At 40.6% G+C, this 13,860-nt stretch overlaps 1 protein-coding gene across 1 annotated transcript; it reads left to right on the top strand.

Moving 5' to 3' along the window:
• Positions 1 to 5,938: 5,938 nt before the first annotated feature.
• Positions 5,939 to 8,647, top strand: LOC311241992 (cathepsin Z-like; the record flags this gene model as incomplete). Its single annotated transcript, XM_084330946.1, has 6 exons — positions 5,939 to 6,060; positions 7,056 to 7,219; positions 7,367 to 7,546; positions 7,861 to 8,011; positions 8,274 to 8,436; positions 8,522 to 8,647. 6 exons carry the CDS (start codon positions 5,939 to 5,941, stop codon positions 8,645 to 8,647), a joined length of 906 nt encoding a protein of 301 aa, XP_084187072.1.
• Between the last annotated feature and the right edge of the window lie 5,213 nt (positions 8,648 to 13,860).

The following is a 13,860-nucleotide window of genomic DNA, read 5'->3' as shown; positions in this document are numbered from 1 at the left end:
ACACAGACAGACTCCACAACCACATCTAGACCATTCAGCATAAACACCGGGGGTTTTTGTCCAACAGCTTGATTGATTGATTGATTGAAATGTTTATTAACAGATTGCAGAATGGGTACAGTACAGTACAGCTCAATACATACAATTGTTAAGGGGATGCAGACCAGAGAAAGACTTTCGTCTTGTTTACATCAGGGTCCCCCATTTTCAATTCATCATATGACACACACGACATACAGATAGACAGTACTGCTACATCTATACATTTATGACATACCAGATTTGCAAATACAGTACTGTTTGTGATACAAAAAAATCCAGAAAAAGAGTGTATATACATTTGACATAGAAACTGTACATTGGAGGAGGTTGGGTAGGTGGGGTGGGGTGGGGTGGGGTTGGGTGGGGCTGTACATTGGAGGTGGGGGGGGGGTTGGGTAGGCGGGGGACACTGTACACTGTACATTGGAATACTGACATACATTTGACATAGAAACTGTACATTGGAGGAGGTTGGGTAGGTGGGGTGGGGTTGGGTGGGGCTGTACATTGGAGGTTGGGGGGGGGGGGGTTGTGTAGGGGGGGGAGCACTGTACATTGGAATACTGACAAAGCCATACTTGGTCTTTACTGTACAACTGGGTTAGGACATTTGTAGGGGCCAGTTTCGAATTGCAGTCTCCCGTAGGTGTTCTTTGAGAGTGTTTTTGAAAGTGGGTAGTGATTCACATTCCTTTACAGTTTTGGGTAGGGCGTTCCACATTGATGTGGCATAATTGCGAAACGTGTTTAGTCCCTTGTTTGAGCCGAATCTGGGTTTCACATGATTTGTGGAGCTCCCTCTGGTGTTGTGATCGTGGTATTCACTGACCTTTGGGAAGTATTTTGACATGTACATGGGTACCTTGGTCGTGTAGTGTATCTTGTAGACCAGGCCCATTGCAAGTTGCTGTACTCTGTCGTCTACTCTAAGCCATCCTAGGTTGGCAAAGTGGGCAGGGGTGAGGTGGGTTCTAGGAGTCAGGTCAAGCAGTAGTCTGACTAGTTTGTTTTGAGATGTTTGTAATTTGGTTTTTAGTGCCTTTGAGGTGCTTTGGTACCATGAGGTGCAAGCATAGTCGTAGTACCCTTGAATGAGTGCTCCTGCCAGAGTCTTCAGGGTATTCTTGTTTACCAGAGAGGAGATCCGGTATAAGAATCGAGTTCATTGGTTGACTTTTTTTATTACATTGGATGCCATTTTGTCACAGGAAAGATTAGCCTCTAGGATGGAACCCAGGTAGGTAATTTCATCTTTCCTTGTGACAATATTGTCACCCACTGTAATTGAGAAGCCGTCGGTCTTGCTGAGTTTGTTATTTGAACCGAAGAGAATGGACTCCGTTTTGCCCATGTGTAATGATAGTTTGTTGTCGGCGAGCCATATGCAGATTTTGCCTAGTTCGGAGCTGAGGGTTTTTTCAACCTGTAACTTGTTCTTGTCAGAGACCAGCAGGGCTGAGTCGTCCGCGAACAGGAACAAGTTGCAGTCACAAGCTGACGACATTTGCATAAATTAGGAACAGTAGCGGTCCTACTATGCTTCCTTGTGGAACACCACAGTTCACTCTCCCCTCCAGGTAGGATTGTATCCAGCTCACTGATAAACTCTCAAAACCAATTGCTTTTAGCTTGTCAATCAGAATGGTGTGATTGACAGTGTCGAAGGCCTTTTGTAGGTCCAGCATGACCATGCCGCAGTATTTGCCCGCGTCCACCTCTTGCTTGATGTGGTCGTTCAAATAGAGAAGGCATGTGTCAGTGGAGTGGGATGTTCTGAAGCCAGATTGGAATCCGCAAGGTACTTTTCGACCTGTTCGACCTGTTATAGGCTAGCTGATCCGTATCATCTTCCATTAATTTGTGATAAACTAGATTAGCTTGCAGCCGAATCAACTATCAATCAAATTCTCCCTTTCTCTTTGGTACCTACTACAATTAATAACATGTTCCACAGATTCTTCTTCCTGGCAGTGATCGCACAGACCTCAAGTTTTGTTTTATTTGTCACATATAAAGTACATGTACATTATAGCAAAATGCTTGGTTCTGCATGAGCCTCCTGAGATTGTACGGTAAAGAGTAAAGCAGTGGCGGCCGCTGGGTACTTCGCCACTAGGGGCGCTATACCAAATATTTTGCGAACATGTACAGTACAGTACTGTACCACGCAAGACTCATGGCAAGACGTGAGCGATTCGACTCACGCTCACGGCAATGAATCGGCTCTTATGAACGAGTCGCTCAGCTGTTACTACAACAACACACAACCAGTCAAATAAAGTATAGTCTAGACTCTAATTCACAACTTGAAACACAATATAAATAGAAAAGTTAGAAACAAAACTCGCCCGTCTCCAAACACAGGCAGATCTCTCCCTCTCTCCTTCTCTCTCTCACACACAGCGCGACGTGGAATCGATTCGTTACACAATCAGACCTATTATATACCAAAAATAACTTCAGTATGAGTACAGGGCTGTACACATATTTTGCATATTGTTAAACGAGCCAAGGCTAGCTATTAAACTATCGATATGAATAGAAAATCTGGGACCCTGATGTAAACAAGACAAACGTCTTTCTCTGGTCTGCATCCCCTTAACAATTGTGTGTATTGAGCCGTACTGTATTGTACCCATTCTGCAATCTGTTAATAAAGTTCTCATTCATTCATTCATTCAAACATAGACGATATTGAACAAGCCATAATCCACGTATTTTCAATCCGAGAGAGCTGCAGTAGTTAAATCAATGAGCCATCGAATAATAAACAATCAGCAATGTCTCGCTTCATGAATGGCCAGCAGTAGTACTGCTCCTAAAAAAACTATTTACAACCGTTAACGTTAAGAGGAGAGAGAGAGAGAGAGAGAGAGAGAGAGAGAGAGATTTCTTCAACCTCGAACCTAAATTCCTTAGCAACCCGTGTTACCAAGTAAACAAATCACAGAACGATAGCCAGTTAGCCCGCACCAGCCTAGTAGTACTACTAACGTTAGCTCCCAGAACGATAGCCAGTTAGCCCGCACCAGCCTAGTAGTACTAACGTTAGAGAGAGAGAGAGAGAGACTCACTGTTTAGTTGAAACGTCCAGGGCAGGAAACGTGTATAATCCGCCATATAGCTTGTTAGCCAAGTGTTAGCTCAGCTGAGCTCGTCGACGTTAGCACAACACTCAACAAGTACATTCCTTTGTCCATTTCCGCTCGAACAGACTGCAAACTACCTGGCGTTCTATCGCCATGCTCTAAGACAAACTCTAACCTTAACCAACTTTGAAAGAGTGCCTAAGCTTAACAGTCTAAAGAACTTGCAGTCACAGCACGGCACGCTCTAAGACAAACAACAGTCCTAGTACCAGGAACCAAGCTAGAACTTGCTAGAATTGGAACATTAGAAATTGGATTCGGCCAATCAGAGATCGTCTCTGTGAAATTCTGCCATAGAAAAAAATACTGGCGTCGGCCAATCAGAGAGCGTCTCCGCGAAATGCGGCTATGGAAATTCTCACGGAAGTTCACGCTGCTTTCTAGACCGCTTCAAATCGCGCTCGGATTCCAACATAATAGTCATATTTCAACGCACAACGCCGTATGCACTGATTGGCTGTGACGGAGACAGCGATCAAACTGTGACGCGCACTCAGAGCGCTATCGCTTCTTGCCCGGGCGAGAAATACGAAAAAATAAAAAAAAACGTCACTTCCTGCCCATGAAAACGCTGTTTTTTTTATTTAGATAATAACGTTATATTGTGCATTGGAAATACAAACATACTTAAAATGAGTAAATATTATTCATTTTAAACATGTTTATATTATTTATAGGGCTATAAAACTAAAAACTAAAAAAAAAAATTTTCTTCTTCTCTCATTTAACAGGTGGGTCGGCGCCCATAGCGCCACCAGTGGCGAGCCGCCACTGGAGTAAAGGAGTTAAAGAAACAATATCACAAAATATACAATATACAAAACTAATGTACACAATTTTTTGGTAACACTTTATAAGCACTTTATACGCACTCAGTTATAAAACCTGTATAAGGTATTTGTAGATAATGAACTAATCATGAACAAATCATTTATATACATTCGTAAACCATTATTAAATCATATATAACTATATTTGTATAACATTTACAGATTAGTTCAACATTATTTATAACTCATTATCAACATTGTTTGTACTTGATTTATTAACGACTATACTGTACCTCCATTTATTTGTTCATGTTCAACAAATGGTTTGTTAAGACATTCATAAAACATCTATAAATCATTAGCAGATGCTATTGTGTGCCCTAATTTAAAGTGAAGCCTATTCATCATTAACAAATGTCTAATCGTTTGTTTATTTGTGGACTTTTATGAATACACTCAAAGCAATTACCAGACTTGTATTTTCATGTTTAACAAATGATTTGTTAAGACATTCATAAAACATCTATAAATCATTTGCAGATGCTATTGTGTGCCCTAATCTGAAGTGAAGACTATTCATCATTCATTCATCATTAACAAATGTCTAATAGTTTGTTAAATATTTTTTGACTTTTTCATCACGTTACAAATGTTGTAGACAGCTTTCGGATCCACCCTTCTTTGTAACATAAAACAGTGACAGAATTAGGGTTATAGATAAATGCAATTTTATTAACACAAACAAAGCAACAACCAATAAACATTGTTTATAATAAAAAGAAAAAGAGTCTCGTTTGACACGCCATATACATGTAACCACTTAAGTCACTTGAGACTTGAAAGTTCACGTTTGAATGGAGCTACATGTTATACATTAGCAGAGGCAGAGCCAATGAATTTATGCTGCCCCATGCTTTTAAGGTATGAGCAGGCTAAACACCTTTTTTGTTGGTAAATCTATTCCATCATTTCCGACCTACAACTTAATAGTCCTATATTTTGTGTAGACGTACTTGATGTGGTTGGCGCTAACGTTACATATTTGAATGATGTGTTTGTTCCTAATGTGTGCTCAGTAGGCCTATATTGCGGTATGTGATGATGACACAAGGGTAATAATTATTTGTATTTTCAGGCTGTATCGGCGCCTATACAGCCTGAGAATACAAATAATGATTACCCTCATGTAGCATACACACGTTGGCCCACATACTGAGCGCACATTAGCCAGCCAGCAACTGCGTTCACAGGAATGAGGAAAGGTCCAACCACATCAAGTACGTCTACACAAAATATAGGACTATTAGGTTGTAGGTCGGAAATGATGGAATAGATTTACCAACAAAAAAGGTGTTTAGCCTGCTCATACCTTAAAAGCGTGGGGCAGCATACATTAATTGGCTCTGCCTCTGCTAATGTATAACGTGTAGCTCCATTCAAACTGACGAGAACAAACGTGAACTTTCAAGTCTCAAGTGACTTATACTCCTGGGTCCTAGTGTCCCCCCCAAGCTCCGGACCTGGGGCGACAGGGCCTTTGCTGCTGCCGCGCCCTCCCCCTGGAATTCCCTCCCCAGCAGCCATAATCGTGATGCAAACACCCTGACATCTTTTAAATCAGCCCTCAAAACCCACCTTTTCAATCTTGATTTTGACCTCTAATTCTGTCGGTTTTATTTTATTTTGTCATGTATTATTTTTGTTCTGTTTTGTTCTGTTTTTTGTTTTGCCATAGTTTTGTCTCTCCTACCCATGTAAAGCGTCTTTGAGCACCTGGAAAAGCGCTATATAGATGTATTATTATTATTACTCTGTGAATGGGTTCTATGATACTGCACCCTCCCCCGATTCTTAGCAAACCACAGCTGAGAATGATGAGCCTGATTGGCAATCATCACGGCACAGTTAGTTTGCAGGTGTATAAAAGCCTCACACAGAAGACTGAGGTTTGTGGCTGCTCTCTCTCTCAGGATCAACATGGCTAAATCAACTGTGTTCATATTTATGCTCATGGCCTCTGTGGTTTTAGCCAAACACTATTCTAACAAGAGGTCAGCCTGCTATCGTCCGAAACCAAGGAAACCCACCTTTGGATTGAGGTAAGATTGTTTTGATCTTTTGGTTCTATACCACAATATTAATGAGGGCATTAAAAGGGCCTCAATGCACACTTACATTTTCAACTGCCTGCCTCATAATAATCCTTAAGTGGGATCATTATATGTTTTGTGTTAGAATACTGATTTGCATGGATTCTTGGTGTAAGACTGGTCCAAGATGAGGCTGCAAGGTCTAGTTTTCTCTTTTCATAGCCTTGGTCCAAGATGAGGCTGCAAGGTCTAGCTTTCTCTTTTCATAGTCTTGTCAACCAGTTAATGATTATGACCTGCTGCTGCTACTGTAGTTGATCACTTTTTTGCCAACAAAATGTCTACAATGGAATACTAGTCTTTCCTTATGAGGTCAGGGTCATGGAGTTGTGCCTTATGTGAATGCTTTTAAAAGTCTCATGACTCAAAGGAGGGTTAGTCATCTAGATGGATGCTTTATTGCCTTTCAACACATGGTTGGATTAGGTTTTTTCCGGTGCAATACTAATACCACAAACCAGTAGAAAAAATATACTATAATGCAATCCCTGGAGTAGAATAAATATTTCAAACATTTCATATGACCTGTGAATTCCTAAAAATGCTACAGTGCATAAAAGAGCTCTGTGCTTTTTTAAAGTGTTCTAGTACAAAGTGCCTGCCTGCATTAGGGCTCGGAGTTCAGGTGACTGACTCATGTACATACTAATTTAGTGTCCAATTAAATGCTTTCTACAACATTCAGCACTATTGTCTACTATAATTGCCATCAATATCCATGACAAGTCCCTCCCTAGCTTCCCGTTTTTACAGGAAACTCATAAATATGTGGAATCAAATGGCGTTCTGCTAGCTGTTTCATGGGGACTTTAAGCATTATCTAGTGAGGACTTCCAGTTATTTCACTACAGAATTCTGCTCCTCTACAAGAGACTGGGGAAAACATTTAGTAATGGGGCCTACTGCTATGTTGTGTAGATGCCTAAAGCCTTTGCTTTTCATAGGACTGTTCCTCGACCCCATGAGTTTCTGAACCTTGCTGAACTGCCAAAGACATGGGACTGGAGGGATATTGATGGCACAAACTACGTCAGCACCACCCGGAACCAGCACATTCCTCAGTACTGTGGTTCTTGCTGGGCCCATGGTAGCACCAGTGCAATGGCAGGTATGATGTCTGTTCTCAAGACTAGAACCATGAATTGACTGACATGAGTTTTTTTTTTGAGGTCCCTGATGAATAACGGTCACTCAAACAACCAAATGGAATGGTCTCTTTCTTTCTGTGGCTGATTGGTCTCTGTATTCTCATCAGATCGCATCAACATTAAGCGTAAAGGAGCGTGGCCCTCTGCTTACCTGTCTGTCCAGCACGTGCTTGACTGTGCTAAAGCTGGCACGTGTCACGGAGGGGACCACTCTGGGGTGTGGGAATATGCCAGCAAATACGGCATCCCTGACGAGACCTGCAACAACTACCAGGCGAAGGACCAGAGTATGTTTTCAATGCTGTATACTGTTAACATACTTCCCAAGTGTTTTGTAATGCAAGTTTAGTTGGCTGAACGAGAACCCATTGATCATATTCACATGGGTGGCCTTTCTGCTCTTATGTCATCCTCTGATTGGGTTCCTTTTCACCCAAATTGAGCGGTGTGGAAAGGAACCCGAGCATGACATAAAAGCAGACTGTACACCGTGTGAATATAGTCAATGGGTTCTCAGTCAGCCAACTAAACCATGTGAATCTGACTAGTGTGGCGTTTCATCACAATTTCTAATGTTGGATCTCATTTGTTTCTCAAACAGCGTGCAACCTTTTCAACACGTGTGGAACCTGTACAACTTTCGGCCAGTGTAACATTGTGCAGAACCACACGCTGTGGATGGTTGGCGACTATGGAGAAGTTGTTGGAAGAGAGAAGATGAAGGCGGAGATCTTTGCTGGAGGACCCATCAGGTTCTGCTCGTCTTCCAAGTGCCATAACAAATGTCTTGCTCTTTTGAATGCCCTGACTTTTAGTGCGGGGTTCCTGCCGTGTTTAACTCTCCTTACAGTGACCGGAAGTTAGAATAGGCTCAAAATGTCTCGTTTGCCAAGTCTTTCTGACTATTTGTGTAATTTAACATTTACTTTAATGATAAACTATGACTTTAAAGGTCTTTGGATTTTATATTTCATAACTTTCCAGGCTTTTCTTAATGTCTGTTCTTATTCCTAGCTGTGGGATCATGGCTACAGAGAAGCTTGACGAGTACACTGGGGGTCTGTACTCTCAGTACATCCCTCTTCCTGATATCAACCACATCGTCTCGGTGGCAGGCTGGGGAATGGAAGATGGTGTTGAATACTGGATTGTGCGCAACTCCTGGGGAGAGCCTTGGGTAAGAGCTCATGTCAGATTTTTAGCAGTGTTTATTTGGAGAGTCACCCATGTGCTACTGACCATATTTCCTTTCCTCTGCCTAGGGTGAGAAGGGCTGGGCCAGGATTGTGACCAGTGCTTACAAGGGGGGAACTGGAAGCCAGTACAACCTGGCTTTGGAGGAGGACTGCATGTACGGAGACCCTATTGTACCCACCACGTACATTTAGAAGTGTTGAAGGGACAACTCTGCCTTCCAACTAGAAGCTATTTTTAAGACTGCCTTTTAATGTTCTGACTTGAGATGGCTTCTTTGTAATTGCTTATATGACATTAAAGAACTGTTGTATTGGAATTTGTGTAAATTGGGACTTTTTTTTTATTGAACATTCTAAAATGCCACTCCTCAAATGAGGAAGCAGTGTTGTGTAGAAGGCTGTTCCCTGCTTTTTGCCATAATGGTGTTACTGCATTGGCTAGACTAGTAGATTGATCTTGTGCTCTAAAGGGAATGGTGTACTTCTTCTACCACAGGTAATTGGCAGCACCACATTAGTCTGGGTTGTGTTGAACCAAAATATTGTATATACCTAGTAGGCTACAGGAGGGAGATGACCATTTGAGGGACTGTACAGTGACACTCATGTACTTTCTCATAAGCGAAGCTATCCTGAACCAGACTTCATCTAGCCTATCTCATACTGTCTTGTTTTACAGGCCTGTGTGCATATCTGTTAAGTAATTGATTTTGTGGATGTCAGACATGGCTGGTTTTGTGCCAGTAATCAAGTTGCATTAGCTAGTTGGCTGAAGAAAAGTAGTCTTGTTTGGTTTTAGCTAGATGAGTCAGTATATCTAGTCATTCGGTAACTGGTTTGAAACTGCCCTTACTTTCTTCTCTGAAGCACAAGATGGTTTTGTTCTGACAGGATAACATCTTCATATTCAGCTTTCACTGAAGGTAACATATTTTTCATATGAAGTTTCCTTGTCAGATATCAACTAATGACATGAAAAGTTAGTGCTGCTTTTCCACTGCATGGTACTCTACTCTCTTTTGGTACCCCAGACTTTTTTTGATCTGCAGGCCATGAATTGCCTCTCACCTCCTTCTCAGTTATTTCTCCACACATATTCTTATCACTTTCCTCTAGCCCAGGGAGGGGCAACTGGCGGCCCGCGGGCCGCATGCGGCCCTCACCGACGTTCCATGCGGCCCCAGGCCAATATATAAAAAAAAAAAAAAAAAAAAAAAAAATATAATTTTTTTTTTTTTTTTTTTGTATTCGACTAAGAAGAGTTGGCAGTCGACTATGGCTCCTTTCGATCGATTAGTCGACTATTTGACTAATAGGGGTCAGCCCTAGTGTGGACATATGAAACGCTGTTGAAAGTGCCGTGCAGCAATATGGGGGTTTTGATAAACTGTCGGCTGTTGTTACCGATGGAGCACCGGCAATGAAAGGAAAACGCACAAGATTCGCTGGGCTTCTAAGGCAGAGTGGCGTTGAGTGTCCAATGCTGCACTGCATTATACATCAGGTAAGTTCGCTAACATAATTTCCATCTATTGTGGGTCACTATAATGACCAATGCGAGTCGAGTGTAGTCAAATTATATGCGAGAGTCGTTAAATCGTTTTTCTTTTTTTTTTATCTGATATAGGAGGCTCTCTGTGCCAAGAAGCTTGACTACTACAGCCATGTTATGGATTTGGTTACCAAGGTTACCAATCTAATTCGTGGAGGCAACAGGTCACTAAACCATAGAAAGTTTGTCTCCTTTTTGGAAGAGATGGACACTGATTATGGCGACTTGCAGCTACACACAGAAATCCGATGGCTGAGCCGTCGGAAAGTACAGGAGCGACATTGAAACACTGCAAATGCAATTCAATGATCGGTTTGAAGATTTCAACGGCATGCAGTCACGGATAGTGCTGTTTGCCGGCCCCCTCACCGCTACGGTGTCAGAGCAGCCCCCACCGTTGCAGCTTGAACTTGATTGATTGATTGATTGAAAACTTTATTAACAGATTGCAGAATGGGTACAATACAGTACAGCTCAATACACACAATTGTTAAGGGGATGCAGACCAGAGAAAGACTTTCGTCTTGTTTACATCAGGGTCCCCCATTTTCAATTCATCAGGACATATATGACATACATGACATACAGATAGTCAGTACTGCTACATCTATACATTTATGACATACCAGATTTGCAAATACAGTACTGTTTGTGATACAGAAGGAGTCAGGAAAAGGGAGTATATACATTTGACGTAGAAACTGTACATTGGAGGAGGTTGGGTGGGGGGGGTTGGGTACACTGGGATATTGACAACCATACTGGGTAATCTACATTGGAGGTGGTTGGGGGGGGGCACACTGTATAAACAAGCAAAACTGTACATTGAGGGGGGGAGACACTGTACAAACAAACAAAATTGTACATTGGACTATTGACAAAACCATACTAGGTAAATGACTGTACATTGGAGGGGGTTGGGTTAGGATATTTACAGGGGCCAGTGTTGAATTGCAGTCTCCCGTAGGTGTCCCTTGAGAGAGGTTTTGAAAGTGGGTAGTGATCCACATTCCTTTACAGCTTTGGGTAGGGTGTTCCACATTGATGTGGCATAATTGCGAAACGTGTTTAGTCCCTTATTTGAGCCGAATCTGGGTTTAACATGATTTGTGGAGCTCCCTCTGGTGTTGTGATCGTGGTATTCACTGACCTTTGGGAAGTATTTTGACATGTACATGGGTACCTTGGTCGTGTAGTGTATCTTGTAGACCAGGCCCATTGCAAGTTGCTGTACTCTGTCGTCTACTCTAAGCCATCCTAGGTTGTCAAAGTGGGCAGGGGTGAGGTGGGTTCTAGGAGTGCGAGCTACAGTCAGATCCTTTTTTTCAAGCAAAGAGAAATGAGAAGGGAATTTCGTTTTGGAAACTGCTACCTGAGCCCCGCTTCCCACTCCTCAGGGACTTTGCCCTCTCTATGGCCAGTATGTTTGGGAGCACATACATATGTGAGAGCAATTTCTCAAACATGAAGCACATCAAGTCAAAGGAGAGAAACAGGCTGTCGGATGAAACATTATTTCATCTGATGCAGATTGCATGCACAAACATTGAAGTTGACATTCCTGCTATTGTGCGCCAAATGGAGAGACCACAAATGTCTCATTAAAGACAGGGGGGAGGAGGAGATGATGAAGAGGTGTAGAGGGGGGGAAGGAGATGATGAAGAAGTGTAGAGAGGGGGGGGAGATGATGAAGAGATGTAGAAAGGGGGGGGAGATGATGGAGAGGTGTAGAGAGGGGACCATTATTATTATTATTATTATTATTATTATTATTATTATTATTATTATTATTATTATTATTATTATTATTATTATTATTATTATTATTATTATTATTATTATTATTATTATTATTATTATTATTATTATTATTATTATTATTATTATTATTATTATTATAACCATTATTGACCCACTGTGCGGCGAGGGTGAATGTCATGCCAGTTTGATAAAGGGTCAATGTTTGGAGGCATGTCGTATTGCACTTTACTTTACTTGCACTTTACTTGTTTACTTTTGTAGTGTTCAGATAACACTAATAACACAAACACAAAGCAGCATTCCTGCTGCATTTCACTACAACAGTAAATCAAAAGTGCAATAATAAATGATTTTGTTAAATGTACAGTATACACTTTTATCCTGCTACTAAACAAAACATTCCTGAGTGCTTCATATCCATAACATGCATTTCAGTGTTATAATGTTTTGTTTAGTAGCAGGATAAAAGTTTATACATTTAACAAAATCATTTATTATTGCACTTTTGATTTACTGTTGTAGTGAAATGCAGCAGGAATGCTGCTTTGTGTTTGTTGAGCAGTGGGCTTTAAGTTCATACATTTATTTTATTAGAAGCCTTAATTATAATTGATCATTTTTGTATATATTTGGGGTTACACAGCAATACTTTTAAATTCAGCTCTTTATAAATTCATAAAGTTGAAATTGCATTACTAAATGCATTTGAAATGGAATAAAAACAAAGTTACAACAAATTATAATTGTTTATATACCTTGTGACTATTATGGCTATTTGAGTGATGGGGTACTACTGGCGGGACTGCCGATAAACAATGCGGCCCCCCAGATTGATTGTGGACATTTTGTGGCCCTCACCATATACAAAGTTGCCCACCCCTGCTCTAGCCTCATTTTCATGGTATTTAACACAATATTTACACTCATTATCAATCCCTTCACTCTTGTATAGTTTCCTATAAAAAGACTACAGTATCCAAAATACCAACAAGATCATTCATTTTCTCACCTTCTTCATTTTCAATTTCTCTTATATATGTTTTCCTTTGCTTATTTTTTTCCAATCTTAAAAAGAAAGAGGTACACCTCTCTCCCTCAAAAGCATATTTAGCTTTGCTCCTTATAATTGCTCCCATACATTTTTTCCTCTCACTTGATTCCCACCTAGCTTCAAGCTCAAGGTACTTCTCTATATTGTGATCTGGATTTATTTTTATCTTCTCCTCCTCTCTTGTCAACATTTCTCTTAATTTCCATTCCTCTTTTTTCTTTTTATAATTCCGCGCTTTAGTATATCTTATACTTATTTTCTTTATATTAGCTTTCACATTACCCCACCACACACCCACATTATCTTTATATATTTGGTTTTCCTTCTCTGCACATATATATTTCTTTATCTTTCTCTGATACTCTTCCTCTTTTAGCACCCCTATATTCAGCACCACACCCCCCCTCATCTGCACTTCATACCCCAACTCCAAACATATAGCTGCATGGTCACTTAAATAATTAAATTTGTGCTATATATTTAAAATGTACTTCTGTACACTTCTTTTGGCAAGGCATAAGTCTATTCTACTCTGCCTCAGTACACCCATCACCAATTGCTTTCTAGTGTATCCAATTTTACCTGCATTCTCTTCTCTCCAAACATCCACCATATCAGTTTCTGCCATTATTTTAAATAGTGCATTCCTAGATGTGTCAAATTTAAACACCCTACTTGTTGTATCCAATCTTGTGCACATAGTATTATAATCACCAATCATTATACAATTATCACTCATGTGCACCCTCAAACCCTCAAAAAACACTTTCCTCTCCTTTTCCGTATTTGGAGCATAAATACTACATAATTTATACGTAATATTAAACACAAAATCAATTATCAACACTCTCCCCTCAGTATCTTCATGTATTTTCCTTACCTTATTAACACCTTTTTTCAATAATATAGCTACCCCACACAATCTCTCTGCTCCATTACTCACATATATTTCATCATTCCATTTCGTTTTACTTCATTACATTTTCTGTCCATGTTTCTTGTAAAACTATTATTTCTGCTTTATAGGTCATAAAAAGTTC

This window comes from Notolepis coatsorum (genome assembly GCF_963971535.1).
Source record: "Notolepis coatsorum genome assembly, chromosome: 15".
Taxonomy (NCBI): domain Eukaryota; kingdom Metazoa; phylum Chordata; class Actinopteri; order Aulopiformes; family Paralepididae; genus Notolepis; species Notolepis coatsorum.
Note: the sequence above shows the minus strand (reverse complement) of the source record. Positions and strands in the feature narration are given on the sequence as shown.